A 25,266-nucleotide genomic window follows, 5' to 3' on the forward strand; every position below is an offset into this window, starting at 1 on the left:
ATTATCTAAGGAGAGCTGTGTGTGTGAGGATGGGGTGGGGGCCCTGGAGTGGTTTCTGGAACCCTCTGTGACTGTCTGTCTGGCATCACCTTCCTGGGTCTGTCTCCCCCTGCCTTTCTCCACTTCTTCCTTCCTGTGCTTTAACAGTGACTCCCCAGGTGATCCCCCACTCCCACCCGAGCCCCCCACTGTCACCCACGACGCCGGGCTCCCCCACAGCTCACACTCCTTTCCGTTCTTTTATTTTTGTAGTAAACTCTCTGGAGGTGGCTGGTGGGGAGGGGGCCCTCCTGGGCGGGGGCTGGGGGCGGGGTTATTGCTCTGAGCTCCCTGTCCCAGGGGGCCTGTGTGGGGAGGGTGTCAGGACTGGGACCGGCACAAGGGGAGACACAGCCGCACAAACACGCAGGTCACAGCACGGGTGCGGGGGGGCAGGCAGGAGAGGCTGGGCGCCGTATTGCACTTTGGGAGTCGGGCCAGGTGGGGACCCCCCCCCCATCACACTGGAGCCTGGGAAGGAGGCTATCACATTCTCTCCCCCTCTGGAGGGGGAGGGGTCGAGGGCTGGTCCCCGGCCTGGGGCGGGACATCGAGGGCAGACCAGGCGATGGCAGAGGCTGCTGCGCGAGGGTCTGCCCCGATCCTCGCCCTGGCAGAACCCTTCACCCCCCCACGGGTTCAGCTGCCGATCCCCCCTTTGCTCGCCTTGGCCTTGGGGGGCACAGGGAGGCCCTCGTCACCCTCGCTGTCAGAGCTGCAGCCGCTGACGTCCGTGATCTCCAGCTCCGAGTCGCTGTCGTCCTTCCCGCCCAGCGCGGCCTCTGGACCCCCGGCTCCCGGCAGTGCCAGGCGAGGGGCTGCTGCCAGGCCTGAGGGGCGCTCGGGGCCCAGGCCCTCCCCTGCCGCAGCCAGTAGGGGTGAAGTTGTAGGGCCTTCCCCGGCCCCTGCCGAGGGCAGGTGGCCCAGGGAACTGGCCAGAGGGTTGGGGTAGAAGTGGGGGGGGTACAGAGAGGGGGGCAGCTTGGGGAAGGGGCCGGTGAGGTACGGGTTAAAGTTCCAGGGGTAGTCTGGGAAGGCGCGGCTGTAAGGACCCAGCAGGCCGGGGGGCTTGGAATAGCCAGCGGCACCTGGGGAGCACGGGGTGGGTCAGGCCGGGCACAGCTCCAGTGGGGGGGGCGCCCCCTCCCTGCGCCGTCCACCCGCTTCTGCCCATTCTCTCCCCCACGCGGCATCTGCCCACTCTCCACCCTCACGTGGTTTTCCCCAGTTCTGCCCTGGTCTTCCCAGTCCTTTGGCGCCCTAAAAGCCCTTCTCCCAGCCTGTCCCCTCCCCAGTTTCCCTCCTCCCTGCCTCTCCCCACATCCTCCTGGGGCTTTTAAACACACACAGGCACAAGCACAGCCTCGCCCTAGGCCTCCTTCCTGCGTCCTGCCTCTCCCCATCTTTGCCCGTCCTCTTCCCTCAGACACGGGCCGCGTGTCCCCCACCCCCAGCCGGCACCCACACCCACAGGCCCTTACCGGAGCCCAGGAACGGGAAAGGGCTGTCCAGACGCAGCTTGTCTGTCTCAGGGGTGAACAGGGGCGCCCTGGCCCCCGGCTCTCCCAGGCGAGGGGCTGAGAACAGGGTCTGCAGGGTCTGGAGAGGGAGGAGGCAGCCCCGCTCAGCCTGGCTGCCCCATCCCCGGGGGGGGTGACGGCTGGGGAGGCGGCACCAAACGCCCAGTTCTGGGACCCCAGTGTCCTGACTCACCTCGGGAGTAAGGGGAGGAGCATCTGGCCCAGAGGTCCCCCCAAAGGGACCAGGGGTCAGCAAGAGTGGGGAGCCTGTGGTGGCTGCTGCCACATCCAACAGTGGGTAATTGACAAGCACGACTTTGCTGAAGTTGAACTTGTAGGTGAACCTCTTCCCTTTGGTCTTATGGAGAATCCGCTTGTTGTAGTAGTAGCTGTGGGGAGAGGGAGGAGGAGGGCATGCTGGGGAGGGGCGCCGAGGCAGGTAAAGGGGGAGCCCCTGACTAATGTCAGTGCACAGAGCACAGCAGCTTGGGGAAACTGAGGCTCACAGAAGTCCCTTAACCAAGGTGGCAAGGCAGGGGTGAAGCAGGGGCTGGGATCCTGGCTTCCGGCCTTCCTCCTTGCTTCCCTCCCACTCACAAGTAATCACAGTGGCTACCCCATGCGGATCCCTGCACGTTGGGATCCAAGGGATTCTGCCCCAGGAGACCAAGGGCAAGCCCCCAGGGGGCGGGGTCCAGCCTCTCCCTGCCCCTCCTCACCGCAGGGCCCGGCTCAGCTTGTCATAATTCATGTGGGGCTTGCACTTGCGGATGCCCCAGAGCCGAGCCACTTCATCGGGGTCCTTGATGACGAATTCCCCGTAGTCCCCCTGCCAGGCGATGACCCCCTGGTACTCCTCCTTCTGCAGCAGCTCCAGGATAAAGTGCCACAGCTGGATCTGCCTCGAGCCAGGGGACGACTCCGGCTTGTAGGCCCAATCCGGGAAGGCAAACCCTGGGGACAGGAGGCAGGGGAGTGGCCCCGGGTCAGGACGCCAAGTCGGGGGCTCTAGGTCCTGCGTGGACTTGGGAACCAGGAGGCAGCCGGCCCCCCCTGAATCCTGGTCTCTTGGGCATCTTTAGGGACACAATTCCTACTCTCTGTACCCCAGCTGGTGTCCAGTCCCCAAACTGCCCAAATAGTGGCAGTGAACTCAGTCATCCAGGGACCCTGGGGTGGCACCTGCAGCCTCATGCTCTACCTTGGCATCCCGGGGTGGAGTGTGGGAGGGGCCGGTTTCCTGTAGCCCTGGGAGGAGGACATGGGAGGGGCACCCCCTCCTCATCAAAAGCCCTTCTCCCGCTGCCCCCTCCAGCCCTGCCCCGGGAGGCCTCTGGTCTCTGCTGCTCTCTGGACCGCCCCTAAGTTTTGCTGTCTCCCCGAAGCCCTCCACTGACCCCACACTGGCATGGCCAGGCCAGGCTGGCGTGCCCGTGTGTGTCTGCGCCTGTCCCCATATTTCTACCTTTCACATCCTGTGTCCCCCCTCCCTACCTCTGTGCTCCATCAGTCTGAGCGCACTGTGCATCAGCAGATCCCCACAGCGTATGTGTCACACAGACGTCCGCTCACGCTCCAGGGACACCCAGCGACACCACAGCGCATGGACACACCAGAGTGCCACACTCCTGCTGGGGCGCAGCACCCCACACGCAACGTGCCTCGTGGCAGGCCTGCCGGACACCCAGCATTGCGCATCCCAACACAATCGCACATCTCGGGCCCCTCAGAACTGGGACCCGCTAACCACACCGCCATGACAGGAGACACAGGGGACCCCAAAGGCCCAGCGAGCTAACAGTGCCATGGAGCCGGTGAGCACGGCCTCAAGATGTGCATCAGCCTGACGGGCACACACGGGTGACGCCACCCCTATAAAACAGCCCCCCAGGCCCTCAACACGCAGGCACCCACGGCTCGCTCTGCATGACACACCTCACACTCAGATGGGTGTCCCGCGCCCCGGTGTCCAGATGCTCCAAATAAGCCGGATGGAAATGGGAGGGTCTTGCCCACCCCTAAGTCTTACCTCCCAGCCAGAAGGCCCCAGGGCCTGGGTCCCGCTTCTGTGCTCAATCCCGGGCTACGTCCTCTGTCCCCCCTCTCCCTCAGAGACCCCAGGCCCAGGCAGGAGAATAGAAGGCAGGATTAGCCCTAAGGAACCAACGCTGGGGAGGAAGACAACGCGGAGCTGAGCGCGCGGCCACATGATCTACTTGCTGTGTGGTCCCAGGGCACATCCTTGCCTTCTCTGGCTCGTTAGAACTTCAGGGGTGGGAGGCGAGGAGCAGCAGGGTCCCATCCGGGCTGCCTGGGGTGTGTGAGTGGGTGCTCACGCCTCCCTGCCGAAGGCTCAGAAGCCAGGCAGTCTCCTCCCCGAAAGGAGAATTTTCCTCTCAACCCCATCTTGGGTCTTTCTTACTCCAGGTGACGGGCTCAATTAACTCGCGAGCTCTGGCCCATTGCACACCCGGAACACATCCAAGTGGGGAAGAGGCGACCCCAGAGATGACAGCCCACACTGGCCACACACACAGGCAGATACACAACCCAATCTGGAGCCACCATCTGTCCTCAAATACACTGTACCTGCTGAGACACACACAACTAGAGAGGACCCACAAGCTCAGCCTGCAGATACACACATTAGGACAGCCCCCCAAATTCAGTCACAGTCAGTGACACACAGAGGCAAGAAACCCCCTGACACACACCCACACCCCAACACAGACACACAGGCCGGGGGCGGAGGGGGCACCCACCCACACAGCCCGAAGCGCACCGAGACATCCATTCTGGACCACGACACAGAGCCGGAAGTAACAGCAGCAGGCCCTTCACCTGACTGAGGCAGGTACGTACTTGGCGAGCTGACACACACCTCCCCCCAATCCTAAAATGTACGCACGCTCGACATCCTAAAGAAACACGACCCACCCAGCCCAGAGACACCCAGGTAGCCTCCTGCGTGTGTGCAAGCAGGCACACCAGCTCACACAAAGACAGATGCTGCACAGACATACACTCTCCCAGTGTGACCCCTTCTTCCAGAAGCACTGAAGCGTGACACAGGGACACACTCAGACCCCACGCGTAAGCAGGCACAGAGTCCCAGTCTGCGCGCGCATGCACACGCACACACACACACACAGCCCATCTGTGGGGCGTGTGACTTGGACTCAAATGCACATCCAAGCCAGTCTTACTGTCCACATCCCCAGCTCTGAGTGTCCACTTCTGAGCAGGCCGTCCTCTCTCCCAGGGCTCCGGCGGGCTGGGCCATGTCTCCACGTCCCCCTGCCCAGGCAGTCCCTGTCCATCTGTCCACCTGCGCCCCCTCTGGTCCCCGCCCCTGCGCCGTCAGTGCCTGGCCGTCTCCAGCCTCCTTGCCTCTCTTTGCCCGAAGGTCCTGGGCGGGGAGCAGGTGGAGAGGTACGCAGCCGGGACCCCAGGACCTCAGACCCCTGCATCCTGTCCGTTTCAGACCCCGATACCTCCCCCACTCTCACGTCCCAGCAGGCAGGTAGCAGGGACATCTCGCTGTGAAGTTTTTAGCCAAGTTTTTCATTAGGGGGTTGCATTCAGGAGACTGTGAGAGAGACCGGGACAGAGGAGGGAGGACAGGAAGAGGTGCAGAAAGGAGGAGCCGGCTGGCTGGGAAGGGGTGGGAGGTCCGGGCCAGGGCCAGTTACCGGGGGTCCAGAGAGCCGGCAGGGCGGGCGGGGCGAAGAGAAGGTCGGAGACGCAGCTACAGTCCATGGTGGAGCCAGCCCTGCAGAGACGCCAGGACAGACACACAGGGACAGACAGGGGTCAGTGGGGTGGGCGCTCCGCCCGAGCCCACCCGTCCTGCCACCCGCCACCCTCTTCACCCACGTCCAGCCGACCCTTCCTCCCAGCCTCTCCTCCCGCAGCCTCCTCCTCGCTCTGTGCCTCGATCACTACCCACGGCGCCCCCGGCCCCCCTCCCCACTGCTCCCACTCACTCGCTCACTCACACTCGCTGGCTCGCCACCCGCCCGCCCCGCACCAGCTCTGCCGCTGCCGCCGCTCTCCGGCCGCTCCGCTCTAGCGCCTAACCTCCCATCCGTCTCTGCGTCTCTGCATCTCTGGGTCTCTGTCCCTCTCTGGCCGTCCCAGATTTGTCTCCTGAACCTCGCCCCCACCCCGTGGCCCGCCCAGCAGACCCCCAGGCTGGCTCGTCCAGCTCCCAAGCAGCCCCCAGCTTTCATCTGCCGACCCACAGCGGGCCAGAAGCGGCCCATCCGCCCTGCACCCTGCAGGAGGGCTCCCCCAGATGCCCCTTCCCCTTAGATCTGCCTCCCCCCCACCAAACAGCCCCCCCCGATGCCCCCCCCCCCTCGATCTGCCCCCCCCCCCCCCACCCCCCCCCCAAACACCCCTTCCCCTTAGATCTGCCCCCCCCGGACAGCCCCCCCTCAGATACCCTTCTTTCTTGGATATGCATCCCCTTAAGACAGCCCCCCTCAGACACTTCTTCCCTTTAGATCTACCTCCCCCAAACAGTACCCCTCAAACACCCCTTCCTCCTCAGACATATGGTTCCCCCCTCAGACACCACTACCCCTTTAGATCTGCCTCCTCCTCAGCTCCCCTTCAGACACCCCTTCCCCCTTGGATATGCCTCCTTTCTCAGGTTCTCTCAGACCCCTACTCCTTCAGATACCCCATCCCCCTGAGACACTCCATCCCCTCCGCACTGGTCTCTCAGAACCTTTACCCTTCTGCCAGGCCCTCCCCCTTAGACACCCCGCTACCTCAGACCCCCCCCCCCCCCCCCCATCCCCTGAGACATCCACTCCTCTCCGACACCCACCCCTCAGACACATCTTTCCTCCTCAGATACTTCAGGCCCTCACCACTCCACCCCTTGAGACCCCACCTCTCAGAGAGAGCACTTTTCTCAGACCCCCTGGCTCAGACACACCCCCCTCAAATATCCCACCCCCACTACATGCTCTCCAACGCAGCATTCCTCCCAGACACCACCCTGCCCAAAGATCCCAGACAGCCGCTGTGTTCCCCATAAACCTCACCTCACCCCTTGGACGCCAGACAAGACTTGGCAGATGGCCCATTCCCTCCAGACCTGCCCGGTCCCCATGGACACCCAGGCGGCCCCCCCCACCCCCAGCGTCCACTGACTGCCTTCTCCCACACAGTCCCCCCCACCACTAACGCCCCCTGCCACCTCATCTGCCTCCTTGGCCTGTGGCCACTCTGCCCCCACGCCCCCAGGTCCCCTCTGTTTCCCATCCAATCTCCCCAACTTTCTCTGTTGATCTCCTTCCCTGTCTCTCCCCCTCTTTATTTCTCTGCACGCATCTTTCCCCCCTTCTCCTGTCTCCCCCCAGCTCTTTTCCATTTTTCTGTCCCTCTTTCCTGGTCTCTCCACAATCCAGGGGGCTCCTCCCATCCTTCACCTACTCTCCCCAACCCCTGTGCCCCCCCAACCTCCCTCGGTCTCCCTGATCTCTGGCTTCCCCAAGCCCCCTCTCTACCCCATCCCCGTCCCCAGCCCTTCTCTGGGCTCTCCCCTCTCCCCGCTGTGCCCCCGCCCCGGCTCTGTGTGCCCCCAGCCCGTCCCGCCTCAGTCTCCCCATCTCCCTCCCGGCTCCGCACCTCGCCGGCCACCTCTCTCCCACCTCCCGCTCGCTCTGCCTCTCTGGGTCCCCCTCCCTCCTGCCTCCGCCCCCGCCCCCACCCCCATTGGCCCCTCTCATTTCCGTGTTGGTTTTGATTTCTCTTCCCGACGCTTTCAACTCCCCGCCGCCTCCTCCGGACACGTTATAACGAGGAGCCGTGGGATCGGCGCTCCGGGCCCTGCTCCCACGCTCCCCCCGCATCTCTCACAAGCATCTCTGCTGTCTCGCCATCTCTGCCTGCCCCTTCTCTGTCCCCGCCTCTGTCCGGTCGGGCCCACAGGGACTGGGTCCCTGCCCCGACTGTCGGGGTCCACAGAGCCACATCTCTGGGTCCCCGTGTCTGTCTCTGGGTCCCCACGTCTCCCTGTCTCCACACCGCTCTTTTACGTCTCTGGGTCTCCATGTCTCTCCTCCCCACATCCTTGTCTCCGCATCCCTCAGTCTCTGTCTCCATCTCTGTCTCTGTCTCCACGTCTCTGTTTCCGTCCCAGTGTTCGTCTCTTGGGGCCCCTTTGATCTCGCCCTGCCCCTGGCGCCCCCCTAGCCCCATTGATCGCTGATCGACCAATGGAAGGAGCGGGCCTGCGGGGGCCGGGGCTGCAGGGCCAGGAAGGGGCCCCGGCAGAATGCTGGACAGACGGACAGACGACGGACAGCCGGCCCCAGACCTGGTAGCTGCGGAGGGGGAGCTGCTGCAGCCCCCGCCCCGCCCTGCCGGTCCGCGCCGTGCGGATGGGGACTCCGGGCAAGCTTTAATTTTTAATTTTATTTTGCTTCCTCCACACACCCCCCCCGCCCCCCATCTCTACCGCCTGCAGCCATGGCGGGGTGTGTGTGTGTGTGTGTGTGCGTGTGCGTGCAGCAGTGTGGAGAGGGGCTGGGCAGGCGAGACGCCGCCGCTCGCCTCTCCTCGCCACGCAGACACACAGTCCAGGCACACACACACACCACGCCACACAGACACGGGCCAAGAGCCACAGCGTCACAACACAGCACACACAGGTCAACAGAGTGGTACACACCACGCCGTCACGCACAACACATCCCACAGACACAGGTCAACGAAGCCCCACGTATCACCCAGCACACGTCACACCCCCTCAGCCAAGTGACACACTCCACTGTCGCACACAACACACATCACACCCGTGTGATGCACCTGTCAACACCACCGCATGCAACAAGACCACGACAACCAACACACAGCACACAGACCCACACGGCAACCCAGGCACACGGACCACCATGTCCCACGCAACACACGGACAAACAGGTCCACGCAGTCAGGAAGCGTGTGACCGTCACACACACACACACCAGGATGGCCACAGATACTCACAGAGAAACAGACACGCGGTTCCAGACACACGGACAAGACACACACCAATTCAACGGCCCACAGAAACAAAGACACACAGTCACCGGTCGTGGACAGAAGCCCACTAACAGACACGTAAGGACACACTGAGGCTCACGACCTGAGGCGTGAGTACCGACTTACAAGCACACACTGACTCGATGCCACCCAGAAACAGAGACGTGCCGGGACACACGGGACACACACAAGCACCTAGGGTCCCACGACAAGCACCAAAGGCCCCGCGTGCACACTGCTCCAACACACACACGCCAGAGATGCCAAGCGGCCACAATACGGCCACCGCGAGACCACAAACACACGTGGCCACACATGCACACTCAGACCCAAAGGCCAACTGGTTGAGGGGCTGGTCGGGGTGAGGTGGGCCCTGGGAGCTGAAGCCACCGCGGGGCCCCCGCTGCTCCTGCCACCATCTGTCCGGCTGACTGTCCCCCCGCCGCGCGGGAAATGGGCTCAGGCTCGGGCCTACTTCCGCCACCGGCTCTCCAGAGACGGGGCCCCCAGCCACCTTCAGGCCCACTGGGTGCCAGGGTCCCTCGCACGGAGGTCTTTGTTGTCCTCTCTGCCTGCCTCTAGCTCCAAAGATCTGTTTCCGAGGCGCTGCGTTTCTTGTCTCTGTCTCTCTCCGTCTCTGGGTGTCTCTGGCTCTCCACGTCTCTCTCTCTGTCTCCGTCTCCTCACCCCCCATCACCCCGGCCCCCTGGGCTGGGGTTTAACCAGTTGTTTTGATTTCTCTAAGCTGCTCCGGCCGCCTCGGGAGCCGCCTCGGGCCTCACCCCCCCCCAGCCCCTTCATCCCTCCCCCAGTACCCCCTCCCCTTAACACAATCTGCACAAGTGGAATGAAAATTGATTTTTTTTTTAAATTTCATATCTTCTCCAGGGCTCTGTCTAAAGAGGAGAGAGACGCGGCCCAAGACCCTTCTCCTGCCGCCCCTCCCGGTGCACACACACACACACGCACACAATCATGCCTGGACACACACTCTGACACTCATCTGCCCCCACCCTGGGGACACAGCCCTCCCTACGCCACCCCCCCGCGTGGGACACAGCTGTGCACACAGCACACACACAACGGACTCCTGCACACATGCTCCAGACGCCCCCCAGGAGGCACACGTCACACACCCCGTCCCATCTGGGCACCCAGAGCACGGCGGCCTGACACACTGTAGTGTGCATGTTCTCACACTCACACGGCCACGTCCATGTGCACACAGGCTCGAGGGCGGCCCCACTGTAGGCACCAAGGAGGCCCCTGGGGCTGTCCCGGGAGGACCGGGTCAGGAAGGTGACAGGGGTCTTCCTGCCTGGACTTGCCCCCCCCACCCCCCGAGCCCCCGAGGTCACCCCACCCCCACCCCGCATCAACCAAATGCTCTGGCGTGACCCAGGGCGGGGCGTCTGTGCCCGTGTGTGTATGCACGTACGTGTGTCACACACACACACACACACCACTCACTACTCCTCTCAAAGCCACGCACTGTCATCCCCACAACAGGCCGGCGTGTACGAGAACCAGCCCATCCGCACACGGGGCACACAGAACCCAGGGACGGAACCACACACACAGGCCCCCACGACACACAGGCCCACAGAACGCACACAACACACGGCAGCACCGAACACGTGGCCGCACTCACATGTCATCAGACACACGGCCTCGCGCACCCCTCGCTGGGCGCCCTCCGTCCACACAAGGAGGGCACACGGGCACCATCCACAGGCACACACAAACCCGCGAGCACACAAGCCTTCAGCACCGTCTGGGACACACACAGGACCCTCTCGTGTCCGGTCGCAGACGCACACAGGAGCCCACGGGCTCCGAGACACAATGCAGCCCCGGCCCACGGAACACACGGCCACAGCGGCCCCCGCCGCCAGTCGTGATGCCCGGGCTGGGGGGGGGTTCCCGTGAGCACACCCCACAGCCGCCCCCTCCCTGGGCTTCTCCCACGCACACTCACCGGCCCGGCGCTTGGGGCCTGGCGGCCCCCGGGTCCTTCCCCCTCGCCTCCCTCGGCCTACTCGTCTCCTGCCCGCCGCCCCGGTCACTCAGACACGCCGCCCGACTCGGAAAGTCCAGACACGGCACAATCCGGAGTTTCGGGCGGTCACACTGGACGCTCACGGCCGAGCAGCACACGGCGGCACGCACGTGCTCACAGACACGGCTCGGACGGCTTCTCCCGGCCCCCGGCCTCACGCTCCCACACTCGCTCACCTGGGCTCACACACACCCCGCCACGGGTCACACCTGCTCGGACTGCAACGCAAGCCCCCCCCACGCAGTGTCACACACGCAGTGGCAGACACACCCGCACACACCCCAGAACCTCTGCGGAGGCTGCGCTCTGCAAGAGAGACAGGAGGACAGACTGGCAAACAGACAAGGCACCAGCTTCCCAGCCTGGAGGAGGTGTGTCTGTGACACGCGGTTTGGGGTGGTTGGGAGGCAAGGAGCCAGGGCAGGGATGGAGACCTCCCACCCACCCTCTCCCTGTCTCTCCCTCGAGCTGGTGTCTCTGCCTGTCATGTGTCTCTGGGTTGGTCCCTCGCTCTCCCTCCCTCTCTCTCCCTGAGTCCCAGTCTCTGCACGAACGTCCCTGGGGCTGTGGCCAGCACGCGGAACCATGTCAGTTGGGGGGTGATGGGGGGAGCATCCCCAGGGAGGTGGGAGCCGCAGTGCCACGCACCCCGCCTACCAAACAGCACTGGGGGAGGGGAGGGGAGGGGAGGGGAGGGGAGAGGCGCAACCACGGATGTGGATCCAGAGCTCAGGCTGCTTCCCTACCCCCTGCCCTCCCCCTCAGAGACCCCAAGAGATGGAGGAAGCGCAGGGGGTGGGGGGAAACAGGGAGGAGGAGAGACATGTTGGGGGGTGCAGAGAGAGAAGCAGGAAGCAACACCTACCGGGAGACAGATGGGGACAGAGACCAGAGAGACACGGAGAAAAGATGGGAGATCAGAGAGTCCTGCAAAGACGGGGAAAGAACAAGACCCTGAGAGAGAGACAGAGTGGGGAGGGGGCCGAGCTAGGGAGACCCGGAAAAGGGGAATGAGTCAGAGCAGCTTGGACAAAGTGAATTAGGGAGCGGAGGTCGGGAAGAGAGCTGCTCCAAGGAGGGACCCCAGTCAGGGAGGAAGGAGAGGAGGGGCAGAGATGCGGAAAATTAAGGGATTAGGGCAGAGGCAAAGGAGTGGACAGGGAGGGCAAGGGCTGCTGGGCAGAGGCAGGAGTGAGGGGGGAGCACAGGTGTGGGGTCAAGGCCAGCGCCATGCCCAGCTGCAGTCCTTGGGGGGGGGTCCATGTCCCAGGGGTCTGACCGGGCTCCTGACTGCCACCCCAACTCCTGCCCCTCCTTCTCCTCACCTCCACCTGGCCCATTCCCACCTCCTGCCTCATCCTGAACCCCAATGTCTTCCCAAGGCTCCTCAGTCCCAGCTCCCTCCCCTGGCTCATCCCCACACCCCAGGCCCCACCCAGCTGCAGGGCTGGACCTTTTGGCCCCAAGCCTTGTATCAGAGACCATGACAGACGTCCAGGGCCAAGACTGTGATTGGTGGCGGGGTCCAGGGACAGAAAGCTGAAGGCAAGCGTGGCCAGCTAATCCCAGGAGCCAAGAGTCCCAGAGCCCCTCTGGGCTGTCACAGCCAAGAGGCAGGGGCACTGTGTGTCTTGTTCATGGGGCTTGGCACCAAGTATGTGCCCAGGAAATGTTGTTTAAATGAAATTCAGATTAAAAGAAGCAAGGCCGGGAGACAGAGAGATAGTGAGTCAAGGGACAGAAAGCCAGAGACCAAGGGATAGCAAGACCTGGGGTGAGGGGCCTAGAGATGGGGGACAGGAGGACAGAGGGATGGAGACAGGAATGGAGCAGAGAGGCAGAAGGACAGATAGATGGAGGACTGAGACACAGGAATACAGGGGGACAGGGAAACAGATGGGGAAATGGGGACAAAAATGGGGAAGAGGGGAGTGACTGAGGGTCAGAAGAAATGAGCAGATAAATGGGGTCAAAGACCCAGGAAGGCAAAAGTGAGACGCAGAAAAGGAAGAGAGGGGTAGGGGGACAGGCGATAGGGGGCAGGGCCTGATAGCCCGGGGCCAGGTGTGGGGCCTAGGCCGGCTAGAGCTGGGTGCCGGAGCTGCAGGGGATCCCATGAGGGCCAGAGAAGGGCCGGGGTCCGGCCAGGCTGGGGGAGGCTCGGGGCTCCAGGGGCATCGCACGGTGCTAATTCAGCTCCATCGATCAGACGGGATGAGAGCAATAAATTATTGTGACAAGATGCAATCCTGGCCCGCGCACTGCCGCCGAGGCGGATCGATCCCTGTCCCCAGCCCCACACCGGGGCCCATGCCCAAGCCCTGGGCCGGACGCCTCTGCCCATCTCTCTCTCCATTACCCCACCACACACACTCCCGCTGACAGCCAGGTGGGGCAGCAGCCCTGGGAAAGACAGGGACAGAAAGGGCGCCTTGGCAGGAAGACCTGCCCCTTTCTGTCCCAGGTCCTCTTGCTTCCCCTCACCACCCCATCCTCACCACGACCTGGGAGGTAGCAACTACCAGGACGCCCATTTCACAGATGTGAAAACTGAGGCTCAGACAGGAAAAGTAACTTGGCCCAAGTCCCACAGGGGTGGGTGGTGAGGCCTGGACTCAAAAGTGGGTCAGCATGACTTCAAGCCCCCCAAAACTTGCACCATCAGAGGAGAGAACAAGGGACCAGGAAAGAAGAGGAGGGAGGAGACAGAGAGAGCCTGAGAAAGACACAGAGAGTACAGGACACAGAGAAAGAGTCAGACACTAAAAAGAGTTAAGATACAGAGACACCGAGAAGGTGGAGAAACACAGAGAACAAGGAGACAGGGAGGGAGGGAGAGACAGAGAGAGACACAGACTCAGCTTCAGAGACAGGCAGAGGGGAAGTGGGCAGACTGAGGCAGAGATGGAATAGAAGAAGCGAACAAAGGCAGGGTGGGCAGAGAGGAATGGAGCTGGGAAAGCAGCCCGTGGAGGGGTGGGTAGTTCTGGAGAACAAGGTGTGTCTGAGGGAACAGGTGTGTGGTGGCAGGAGCTGGGCTGGCTCCAGGCATCTGGGAGGGCAGGTGGGAGTGAGGACGCCGATGGCGAGCTTAGCCCCGGGAGTCTGTGTCCGAGAGAAGCCAGGTGTGCGAGCAGGAAGGTGGGGCGTGTCCGAGGGCAGGAGTAGGGGGAGAGAGGGAGGCTGGGGTGCAGACAGCTGGCGGCGTGATGCGGAGACACACGCTGCCCAAGCAACAAGGTGGACAGATGTGTCCGTGGAAGAAGGGGGTCACCTGATAGCCAGGTGTGGAGCTAAGGACACCTGGATGACTGTAGTCAGATGGCCTCCGAGATCGCCCAGTTTCTGAGACCTCCAAGAAATAACTCCATTTCCCTGGGCTCAGTTTCCTTCTCCGTACAGTGGGGATAAGAGAAAGGACGTGCTTCATATGGTCTGGTGAGGATGAAAGGAGACCGTGGTTAGGAAGAACCGAGAACACTGCCTGTCACAGAGACGGGCTTAGTAAGCAGTAGCTGGATGGGGCGCCTGGCCGCGACTCTTGATCTCAGGGTTGTGAGTTCGAGCCCCATGCTGGGGGCAGAGATTACGTAAAAATAAAATCTAGGAAAAAAAAAAACAAAGCACTAGCTGGGAACACGGGATGAGTAGGCAGGTGCTACTCCCGGGGTGGTCCATGGACCTGCAGGAGCAGCACCTGGACCTTGTGATGAATGCAGAGTCTCGGGCTCCATCTGGGTCAGACCCGCCGCACCAGAAGCTCTGGGGTGAGGCCCAGAGCTGTGTGTCCCAGTAGGCCCTCCAGGGGTTTCCAATGCCCGCAGAAGTCTGAGAACCTCTGGCGTAAGGGAGTCCGTACAATGCAGCAGGCAGGTGTGGGGACAGCTGGGAACAGGTGTCCTGTGTTTAACAAATGCTACAGGTGGTACTTACGCCCATCAAGAAAGGTGTTCCCTGATAGATGGCTGGTGACGTGTCCTGTGAAAAGGGACAGGTATTTCCAGAGGGGAGCAGGCTGGAGACAGGTGTGAGGGATCTGAGGGGTGGGCGCTAAACACGTGGGGGTGACAGCTTGCACGAGCAGCTAGTGTGGATGAGCACAGCTGAGACAAGGTGGCTGAGAGATGTGGGAGGAGTACACAATGTCTGAAAAAGGGGGGGCACCTGGCTGGCTCTGTCAGTAAAGCCTGTGACTCTTGACCTCAGGGTCCTGAATTCAAGCCTTGCATTGGGCGTGGAGCTTACTTAAAAATTTTTTTTTTTTAAAGAAAAAGCTATGAAAGGACAAGTTACATGGATGTCATGAGAGGGGGAGGAGCGAAGGGGACTTGATGTTGGTGCACGTCTGTGGGGCAGGAGTGGGGGACAGGAGTAGGCGTTCCCCCTGGGGACAGGCTGGGGACACCAGGGGGATGGCAGAGACCCACTGGAAGAGATGCAAAGCAGAGAGAGATTAGGGAGGGGGCAGGTGGGGAAGTCCCAGCACCTGTTTGCCAAAGAAATGAGGCAGGGGCGTGGACCTGGAGCAGGTGACGCATGGGGCAGACAGGTGAGGAAGGGGCCAAGGTGTAGAGAGATTGGTGTGACCTTGGGCAGCAAGGAAGGAGGAAGTGAGAAACATGGGAAATTAGCGGTATGGGTAAAGAAGAGAAGCAGACAGTGCCCGAGGGACAGGTGTGGGGAAACAGGTATACAGGTCAGGCAGGTGCCTGTGGCCAAGGACAGAGTCTCTGCCCCAACCTGTGTATGTGGGAAGCAGCGTGGTGTGGTTGTGTGTCGTGAGATAGTGAGATGAAGAGAAGCAGAGACGGAGAGACAGCGAGGAGGAGGTGAGCAGCAAGTGTGGAGGCGAGACGGGGGCCTTTCAGAGGACAAGGGCTTGTAGGAGAGGGGGGACATGAGGAAGGAGGATACACCTGATACCCAGGGACCACGGCATGTGTGAGCAACCAAGCCGTGCTGAGGTCAGGAGACAGCTGGGGCAGGTGCACGTGTTGTCTGGGCTCAGTTACCTGAAATGACAGGTGGGAAAGACAGGTGTGGGAAAGACAGGTGGAAGTAGGTATCTCTGTGTAAGAGGATGGGAGATGGGGACCAGCAGAGAGCGCGGGGTGAGGCAGGTGTGTTCCCAGGGGACACGTGCGACGGAAGCTCCTCGGGAAGGACCGGGATGAGGGTGGCTGCGGTTAGCACCGTGAGGGAGAAGTACAGGACAGGAGAGGAGGGAGGGGGCAGGCGCTACCTGAGGGCAGATTCAGAGAAGACACGTGTCAGTGCTTCTGTGCAAGGGAAGGTGTGTGTGTGTGTGTGTGCACGCGAAGATATGGTGAACAGGTACTGCTTGAGGGGAGGCAGAAGTGAAGAAATGTGAATCCGTGAGAAATAAGCATGTCTGGAGCCTTAGGGGACAGGTGGGGTGATGCAGGGGCAGGTAGGAAAGGGACACTATGGCGCGAAATGAGACAGATGCAGGGATTCGAGGCGGAAGGGTAGATTTTGGAGAACAGGTGTTACCTGGAAGGGCAGGTAAGAGGGGACATGTGCTGTTACCTGAGAGATCGTGGGCATCTCTGGGGCAGGTTTCAAGGGACAAGTGTTACCTGGAAAAGCAGGTGAGAGGAAACAGGTGGTACCTACAGGGACAGACGAAGAGGACAGGTTACCTGCAGGGGACAGGGACAAGGAGACTAATGTTACCTGCACGTCCAGATGTGGGGAACTGAAAGGGAAACGTTAATGTGACAGGTGTGCGGATAGGCAGGTGGGAGTGAGAGGTGTTACCTGAGGCCACAGGTGTGTGCAGCGAGGCTCTTCAGGGTGATTTGCTGCCTTGATTTCGCTCACTTCCCTCCCCTCGCCTCCCCAGGGGCCAGTTCTGGCGCTGGGATCCCTCCCCCGGCTTTGGCCCCCGGACAGGGCAGGCAGTTAGCTCCCCACCCATTAGCTCTGGGCTCAGTGAGGTCGGCAGGGCCTGCCGGGCAGCCGGGCTCCTGAGGCTGCTTGGCGATGCGGAGCGCGTCTGGGCCTCGGCGGGCCGGCCGGGCAGGGGGAGCAGGCGGGGGGGCCGTTTAGCCGTGATAGATCCGCGCGCCGCTTGTCTCTTAATCTCCGGAGCGACCGATCGATTCGCTATTTCCCTTTGTTGCCAGAAAATTCGATCCTGGGCCTGGAATTAGGTCCCCGGCTTAATCTGAGCGGAAACCAGCGAGGGGGAGACAGAGACAGAGATGCTGGGAGAGACAGAGAGATAGTAAGAGACAGAGAAAGGCAGAGACAGAGAGACAGAAAGAGATTCTGAGAAAGACACGGAAAGAGAGAGGCAGAGATTCTGAGATAGTCCAAGAGTTGGACCCAAAGAGGGAGAGAGAGATGCTTCGAGAGACAAAGAGTCTGAGAGAGACAGAGAGAGATTCTGGGAGTTAGAGGCGGACACAGAGATGCCCAAAGAGACAGAGACACGGTAAGGAGAGACCCAGCCAGGAAAGAGATGGCGGAGGTGGCCCAGCACGGCCCTGGGATGGCTGTGGAATAACAGAGAGGGTAGGCAGCATACTCAGCCACCTGTCCCCAGAAGGACACAGCTCCCCTCGAAGGTCCGGACTAGACCTGCGCTCCCAGCCCCAGTGTGCAGACCCATTTATGTTGGCCCAATGTCTTTCCCACAGGCCCTGTTGACCCCCATACACCAAATATCCAGACCCAAATGTGCAGACCCTCAGCCTTGAACTCCAGCTCCAAATCCAGACCTCCCAGCTCCAGGCCCCCCATCCAAACCTCCATACTGACCACAGCCCCAAATGTCCACACCCCTAGTCTGACCACCAGCCCCAAACAGCTCTCAACCCCAAATATGCAGTCTCTTGGCTCTGAACCCCCAGGTCCCAAATTTCAAGCCTTCAGTCCTGGCCCCTAACTCCACCCCCCATTCCCCCTACCGCCCCAGGATTCTAACCCCAAAGGTCCAGACCCACCCTCAGGTGTGCCCGCCAGCCCGGGTTCCCAAACAGACCCGGGTGTCTCCCGGGCCCCACCCCTCGCACTCGCTCACACTCTCCTCCGCCCCCGCGTCCCGGTCCCCTGCCCCGAGCGCGCACCTCCAGCCCTCTCCCCCTCCCACCTCCCCGGAGCCGAGCGCTGCCCCCACCCGCCGCCTCCGCCGGGGCCGGCGACCCTGCCCGCCTTCCCCGCCCCGGGCTCGGCGGCCGGGCTCCGAAGATCCCTCGGGAGCACCTCCCGCGCCCCGCCCCCCATCCCCGCCCCTGCGCCGGCCCGCGGCGCGCACTCACTTTCCGGGGTTTGCGCCTCCGCTCCGGTCCGGCGAGAAGTGTTTAAAGTTGGGATCGCGCGGCCATGGTCCCCGCGGCGTCCTGGGGAGCGGGCACCGGGGCGGGGGGCGAGGCCGGGCGGTGGCGGGGGGGGGGGGGCGAGGCCCGGGGCCCCGGGGGACGGAGCGGGAGCGGGAGTCGAGGAGAGACCCGGAGACGGAGGGACGGCCGGGGACCCGGAGAGGGGGGCCGCGCAGGGACCGGGAGACGCGGAGAGAGGCGCGCGGGGAGCGGCGCGGGGAGAGGCGCGGGCCGCCGGGGCGGGGCGCGGGGGTGCGGGGCGGCGGGGGCGCGGGCGGCCGGCCTGCGGAGCCTCCTGCGCTTCCTCCTCCTCCTCCTCCCTCTGCTCCTCCGCGGCGCGCCGCGCGCCTCCGCCCTCGCGGCCGCCCGGCCGGCTCGGCGCGCAGATATATGGAGGCGGCGGCGGCGGCGGGCGCTGCGGGGGAGGGGGCGGGAGCGCGATCGATGGAATATAATTTTCCTCAAACTCGGAAAATAAAGTTCAGAGCTGATCAAATTTGAAAACAGATGTCGAATCGCGACTCTAAATAAGGTTCGATCCCGGGACTGAGGGAGTGGGGGTGGGGGCGGGGTGGGTGGAGAGGTGGCGAGACCCCCCCCTCCCCTTCTCTCCCCGCCCCGCCCCTCCCGGGGAGGACACGCGGACAAACCCACCGGCGGGCGGGAGGTGTAGGTAGCAATTACGTGGCCGGGACCCCTGCTGGACACGCGGACCCACGGCCTGGAGAGCAGACACAGGCCCACGGGCGTCGGGGCGCACGGACACAGTGACCCAGACAGTGCCAACACACGCAGGATCCTCAGCCTAGCGGGCACTGGGACACACGGAGCAGCATTTACACGAACAGACGGACACACGACCTGCACACACAGATGTACCTTGATCCACGGCCCCACACGCTGGACACACAGGCATACACACAACCGTGGTGACATACAACTACACTCCACCTAAAAACACAAGCCTTCCGCGGCACACAAGCCCCGGGCATATGGATAGACACACCGACGTCCCCCTTCACAGGCCCACGCGGTGGCAGGAACTCACCCACACCTGCAGCCACAGGGAAGGGCGGGGAGCTGCTCCCCCTGAAATAACAAGAGGATAGCCACTGGCCTCGGGGCTCTGAGAGCAGCGCCCCCAGCCGCCGAGTCAGCCCCCTCCTGACTCCCGGGCCTAGCCTCGCCATCCACTCTCCTCTTCCTTCCCTTGTGCCTTCCCCTCCCCCATCCCCCCTCTCCTCACTTCTGTCCCCCACTTTTCTCTCCCATTCTCAGGTCAGGCTCTGCCCCCGCCCCCCCACCCCAGAGAAGCAGCAGCCCTTGGAGTCACCTGCCTCAAGAGGGCAAGTGCCTGGGGCAGAACAACCGTCCCCAAATGAATATGCCGCGTCCAGGGCAGCTCTGCAAGATCGCACCAACCCCCACTGACCTCAGCGAGGCGGGGAGGGCTGAGACGGAAGGACGGAGAGGAGCCCCGAGACCCTCAGACAGGCTCCAGCTGCACCAGCCACTGCTCACCATGCACTTGGGCAAGTCACTAAGCATCTATGCATGAGTTAGCACGAGCCTCAGTTTGCTCAGCTGCAAAACAGGGCAGTAATGACAGCTACCGCCTAGGCAGGTCGGTGGAGAGCACTCTGCATTGGGTCAAGAGCCAAACAAAGCACTTGCCGTAAGCCTTGCTGCTTCAAAATAATCACGTTAAAAATACTAACCTCTGCTAGAAAACGAGAATCCCCTCTCTTGTTTCTACGTGGAACAGCACCCTTCCACGGAGCCAGCAGGAAGCCCCTGCTCTGGGTGTTTCTACCCCATCATTAGGCCATACTCGAGACCCCGCAGGAGAGCCACCATCCTCTGGGTGTCTAGAACCACCCCCGACTGTACACGGCATGCTTGGAGATAGCTCACCAGCTAGACTGGTACCTCTTGGGTGTCCGTGACACCCACCAGACTGCGGGGAACACCCCACCCAGCACCCACTGGGAGGTAGAACTCCTCGTCTGCACGTGATGCCGTTCGGGAGCGAGACAACAGCCTCCAGGTGTTCCAAGACAGCTAGAACACCGGGAGGACATCACGAACACCAGCTGGAATGTATTTAATGGCCATTAAATGCAGGGCACGACACCTGGGAGGAGAGAGGGCACACCTGAGCAGAAAGGACCCAGTGGACTATATGCTACACCTGCCAGTAAGAGCCCACCCTCCGGAAAGGCGCCATTTATCACACTGCACGCAACACCCTTCTAGAAAATTCAGCATCCTTGGGATGTCAGCAGAGAGCACCAGCCCCGAGGGCTTTCACACTCTTTATCTCTAAGCCCCGCCTCTGGGAGAGAGGAGGGCATCCCAGGGTGTGAGACTATAAGTGACAGGTGTGAGGGGCTTCCGTCACCCCATCAGAGGTTATGGAGGACCCCCCGGGGGGGGAGCTCTGATGCCCTCGGTGGCCAGGGCCAGATCGGCTGAACAACCATGCCCATAGGCACGTGACACACCCCCATCTGCTCAGACTCCCCCCTCCGCACCCCGCCCCCCAGGAAACACCTTCCTGATTTCCGTAAGACCTTTCGGGCTGTGCGTCTTTGGACAATCCATGTTCCCTCTCTGAGCCCCAGGCGGTTGGGAGGATTCATGAGGAGGATATCAGAGTGTGGCACGTCCTGTAAGCATGTAAGAACTCGACAGGAGTGAGAGTTCTTACAGTCGAGCACTCCCAGGGAGGGGGCAGCGACCAAGGCAGCCTCTTCAATCGTTAGCAGTATTGCCAACACCTACCTGACTGAAGGAAGCAGCTCACAGGAGGGGGACCATTAAGCTGCAGTTAACATCCCCAGGGAGGCTGCACTAGTAGACTAGTGTAGTTAACACCCCACTGAGACAGAACACCCTCAGGGTGTTTAATGCCCCCTGGAAAAGAGAGAGAGAGGGAGAGAGAGACAGGGCACCCTCAACCAGCCCGTAACACCCAGTGGACTGAATTTATTACCCAAGAAGCAGGGAACAACCTCTGGGCTCCGTAACAGCCATTAGACTCTCTTTAACCCCCCAAGGAGTGCGAGGGCCCCTCTGTTGGGGTGAAAGCCTCCCTTTAGATCGCCTATAACACCCTTGCAAGAGGCGTCCGGGTGCAGCAAATACCACTAAGCGTGACAGAGGGTGAAGCCAGGATGGGCATAAGCAGACCGCGCCCCTCAGGAAGCTACCGCCTAACCGTCGCCCTGCACGGCTCTCCCAGAGCCACAGGAGCTCAGGACGGGGTGGACGGAGCAGGGTCTGTGCGCTGTGCTAACGGCCATGACAATGAACCCTTTCCTGGTGTTTGTTTGGGGCCGGGCACTGGCCCAAACCCTACGCGGAGATGAACTCCTCTAATTCTGTCAACGACAACCCTACGAGGCAGGTGCTGTTTCACATTGTGTCCATTTTACTGATGAGGAAACCGAGGCACAGAAGTCACTTGCCCACCGTTAACACAGCTAGTTAATGGAAGTGGGACCCGAACCTCAGCAGCGTGGCCGGAGGGGGCGGGATCTGCGTAAACCGCCCCCCCCCCCACGTTAGACTCTGGTCTCCAGCTTGGACCGACACGGCCCCACCCACCCCGGCTCTCCGCACTTCCTCTGCACCCTCCGACATCCCCACCAGCAGCCCCCGGCTGGAGGCTCCCTGAGGGCAGGGCCTGGGTCCGATTCCTCTCTGGTTCCCCAGTGAGGGCAGAGCCTGTCACGCAGGGACCTGGGGAGACCCAGGGAGAGGAGGAGGGGAAAGGCAGTAGAGAGGGTGCGGGGAGGAGGGCAGGGGAGGGGACTAAAACTGGGCCAGGCCTTACCAAAGGTGCTGGGGAGTGGGAGGGAACCCAGAGCCAAGGAGAGGCAAATCTGCTGGGGGGCTGGGGAGCAGACAGCAGCCCCACCCCTCCCCCACTCCTCCCCACCCCCACCCCCTGGAAGGTGGTAGAGGGATGCTGGCAGGGGATGGGGCAGGACAGACAGACCACCACACAGGCCGACAGGAGAGCAGGAGGCAGCCAGCCAGGGTGTGGGCCTGGGGCCTGGGGTGGGGGGGGTCAGACAGCTGGGCAAGAGTAGGGTGTTGAGAAGACTGATGGACAGATGGGGGAGGGCTCCCAGGAGAAGGACAGGCAGACTTAGGGCTTGGGGTTGGGCAGAGGGGACAGACAGACAGCAGAAGAGAGTGGCCACAGTGGCGGGGGCGGCGGACAGACAGAGGACAGCAGGGGACTGGCGGACAGGCGGGCGTGCAGGCCGGCAGGTGCTGCCCACGAGGCCAGGGCCAGGCCGAGGGCGCGCGCGGTGGCGGCCGGCGCGGGGAGGCGGAGGCCGGGCGAGCGGCCGTGTTTGGGGAGCTGTCGGCTGCGGTGGAATTATGAAAAATAGCAGGCGTTGGAGCCGGCCTTCAGCTTCGATTAGGGGAGATGGGACATGACAGGTGCGATCAATACGCAGCCGTTCTATAAAGTGTCAAGTAATGAATCAATTTCGACTAAATTTTCCATTTTTCAGAGGCCGTTCTCTGAGAGAAGAATATCCTCTTTTGTAAAGATATTATTATCGATTTCGGCGGCAATTTGACATCAGGGGTAGTTAATTCCACTCAGAATAAAATTGAAAACACTTGAGAGAGAAAAGAGAGAGGCGAAGAGTGAGACAGAGGGAGTGGGGGGAGGGCGGGAGGGGCCGGGAGGAGAGAGACGGATGGACAGAGAGACAGAGACCTAGGGAGAGGACAGACAGCGCGGCCCGGGGAGCCCGGGGCAGAGACGCGTGCAGAGACACGGAGACAAACTGAGAGGCTGTGAAGCCGAGTTAGCGGGGGCGACAGAGACTGACAGAGACGTTCGGAGAGGGACTGGGGGGGGCAGGACAGCATGACAGAGAGACAGTGTCTCCGAGACGAGCCCAGATGCTAGAGACTTGCCACAGAGGCGCAAAGACGTGGACAAAGACAAATTCAGAGAAAGGGAAAGATGGCAAAAGAGGCAGGGGAAACAGAGAGGGGAGAGACACAGAAAGTGAGCTGGAGAAGGGCAAGTTAGGGAGCTGGGGGAGCGGCGCTGAGCGACTGGAGGGACAGGGGATGGGATGAGCGGGGGCGGGGCAGAGGCGAGAGAGGTCCCAGGGCTGAGGGCACATGCCCAGATGGGGGTCTGTCCTGCTTGTGGCTGTCCCCCAAAGTCACTCTGAATGGGGGAAGTGTGTGTGTGTCACAGTCCCAAACTGTGTGTGCGTTGTGTGTCCATGAGCTGCCCTGGCAGCGAGGGCTCTGATCCAGGCTCCTGGAGTCTGCCTGGGGTTGTGTTGCGGGTAGGGGGGTGCGTGTGTTCGCGGCCATCTGGGTGTGTGTGCCCTTGCACACTATGACTGAATCTGATTACTTGCGTGTTCCCTGGAATCCTGCGTGTGTTCCCTGTCCCTGCACACGCTGTGAGTGCCTGGCCTTGCGGCCCTATGGGTCTCAGCAGCAGGCAGTGGTGAGCCTGCCAGTCCCCCACCCCCACCCCGCTGGCTGAAATCTCCATCCCCCCAACCTGTTCTCCCCCCAGCAGCTCACAGGCTGCCTGAAGAGAGGAAAGAGGGGCTGGAGGACAGGACCCCCTGGATTCTGAGAGAGGATGGCTGGGGACCCCGACTTCTGAGTCGGAGGGAGGAGGGGCTGGTTGGCATGGACCCTCCTGAACGGGATGGTCTGCACAGAGGCGAAGGGGCTGGCTGGGAAGCTCCTCAGCCATCCTGTCAGCCTCCCCACCGGAAAAGCCTGTGCCTGCTGCCCCCTAGTGGACGTGGAGATTGAGCTGGCCAGGGATAGGGAGCTGACAAGGTCAAGGGAAGGCGGAGGGACAGACCCACAGGGGAGCAGAGACAGAGCGATATGGAGGGAGAGACAGGTGAACACAGACAGGGACAGCGATGAACAGGGGACAGAGAAGTAGGCAGATAGAGGGGCAAGGGTCGGGCAGGCAGAGGACTAAGATGCTGGTTGAGAGAGAGAGGAGACTGGGCATGGAGATGGGCAGAATAGGGGTGGGGACAGAGTGGGGACAGACTGGTGTTGGGCTGGTGTGAAGATGGGTACAGCTAGTTCGAGAGACAGGAGCCATGTGGACAGAAGGACAGTGTGACAGCGGGATGGCAGATAGATCTAGAGAAGGGAGATAGAAGGAAGAGGAAACCCAGGGAGCAGGCAGAGAGAAGACAGGTAGACAGAGAGATAAGGACATACAGGCACAGAGCGAAGGGCAGAGCTAGAGACGGGCAGACACTCATGGAGAGACAGAGGGACACACAGAAAGAAACAGGTTGACGCACCTAGACAGACAGGCAGACACACACCGGAGAGACAGACAGAACAAGGCAGGTGGACAGAGGGGTACAGAGGAGTCAGGGCCCCCAAAGCCAAGTGGACACCCCGAGATGGAGCAGAAAGTGGTAGGTGGGGGTGAGGCTGAACCCAGGATTGGGGGAGACTGTGGCCTGGTGGGGGTTCCAGGCTGAGGGGCCTCCCAAGGCACAGCTTAGGAGTGAAGCTGGGGATGGGGCTCCCCTGGCCAGGGTCTTTGCCCGCCACCCCCTCCTAATCCCCCCCCACCCGGCGGGCTGCCCGGCGGAGGCGACAGATTGAGCGATGAGACGCATTACGCACTTAATCCGCCTGATTGAATGTTTTGCTTTCGCCCAAATTGAAACATTAAACAACACGGGACGAGAAGAGGCGGCCGCAAATCACTCATGAAAGATTCATCTTCTCCCCGGCAGCCGCCACCGCCCGCCTCCACCACCGCCGCCCACCCCAGCCCCAGCCGGGAAGCCTTGGGGTGGGGGTGGGGGTGGGGGCAGGGGCGGGGGCAGTGCCCCTGCCCACTGCGCGGGGCCCCCAGCCCTCATGGCCCAGCGAACTTCTTTCCCCTGTCCAGCCTCCATCCCACAGGTGGTCTGAGACTGGGACCTCAGGTCCCTGGACCAGCCCGAGGAGCATGACCTTGGCCCTGTCCCCTCCGGAGTCTATCTCTCTAGCTCCCTTCCTGGACCAGCCCAGGACCCCGGGGCATGGAGGGGCTTGCTTGGTGTTGGTTTGGGGCAGGGGGAATGAGGTCTGAGAACCTTGTCTCCGTGCAGGTTCTAGATCCAGGACTGGGGTGGCATCTGGGGTGAGTCAGAGGGAGGTGGCTGTTGTGTCAGGATGAATGGAAATTGGGGGACAGGGAGCCTGTGTGTGTGTGTTCTTCGCCACTTGG

At 62.0% G+C, this 25,266-nt stretch overlaps 1 protein-coding gene across 1 annotated transcript; it reads right to left on the reverse strand.

Moving 5' to 3' along the window:
• Positions 1 to 597: 597 nt before the first annotated feature.
• Positions 598 to 5,318, reverse strand: ERFL (ETS repressor factor like). Its single transcript, XM_032388533.1, has 5 exons — positions 5,252 to 5,318; positions 2,279 to 2,513; positions 1,753 to 1,948; positions 1,521 to 1,638; positions 598 to 1,127 (listed from the first exon to the last, which is right to left on the reverse strand). Exons 1-5 carry the CDS (start codon positions 5,316 to 5,318, stop codon positions 679 to 681), a joined length of 1,065 nt encoding a protein of 354 aa, XP_032244424.1. The 3' UTR covers positions 598 to 678.
• Between the last annotated feature and the right edge of the window lie 19,948 nt (positions 5,319 to 25,266).

The sequence above is a fragment of the Phoca vitulina genome, unplaced genomic scaffold (assembly GCF_004348235.1).
Source record: "Phoca vitulina isolate PV1807 unplaced genomic scaffold, GSC_HSeal_1.0 scaffold52, whole genome shotgun sequence".
NCBI lineage: Eukaryota > Metazoa > Chordata > Mammalia > Carnivora > Phocidae > Phoca > Phoca vitulina.

Coding starts and splice junctions, on each gene's coding strand:
- ERFL (XM_032388533.1), bottom strand. CDS start 5,318: ATGGACTGTAGCTGCGTCTCCGACCTTCTCTTCGCCCCGCCCGCCCTG. Junction 2,514..5,251: donor GCCGGCTCTCTGGACCCCCG/GTAACTGGCCCT, acceptor TCCTGTCCCCAG/GGTTTGCCTTCCCGGATTGG. Junction 1,639..1,752: donor CTCCTCCCCTTACTCCCGAG/GTGAGTCAGGAC, acceptor CTCCCTCTCCAG/ACCCTGCAGACCCTGTTCTC.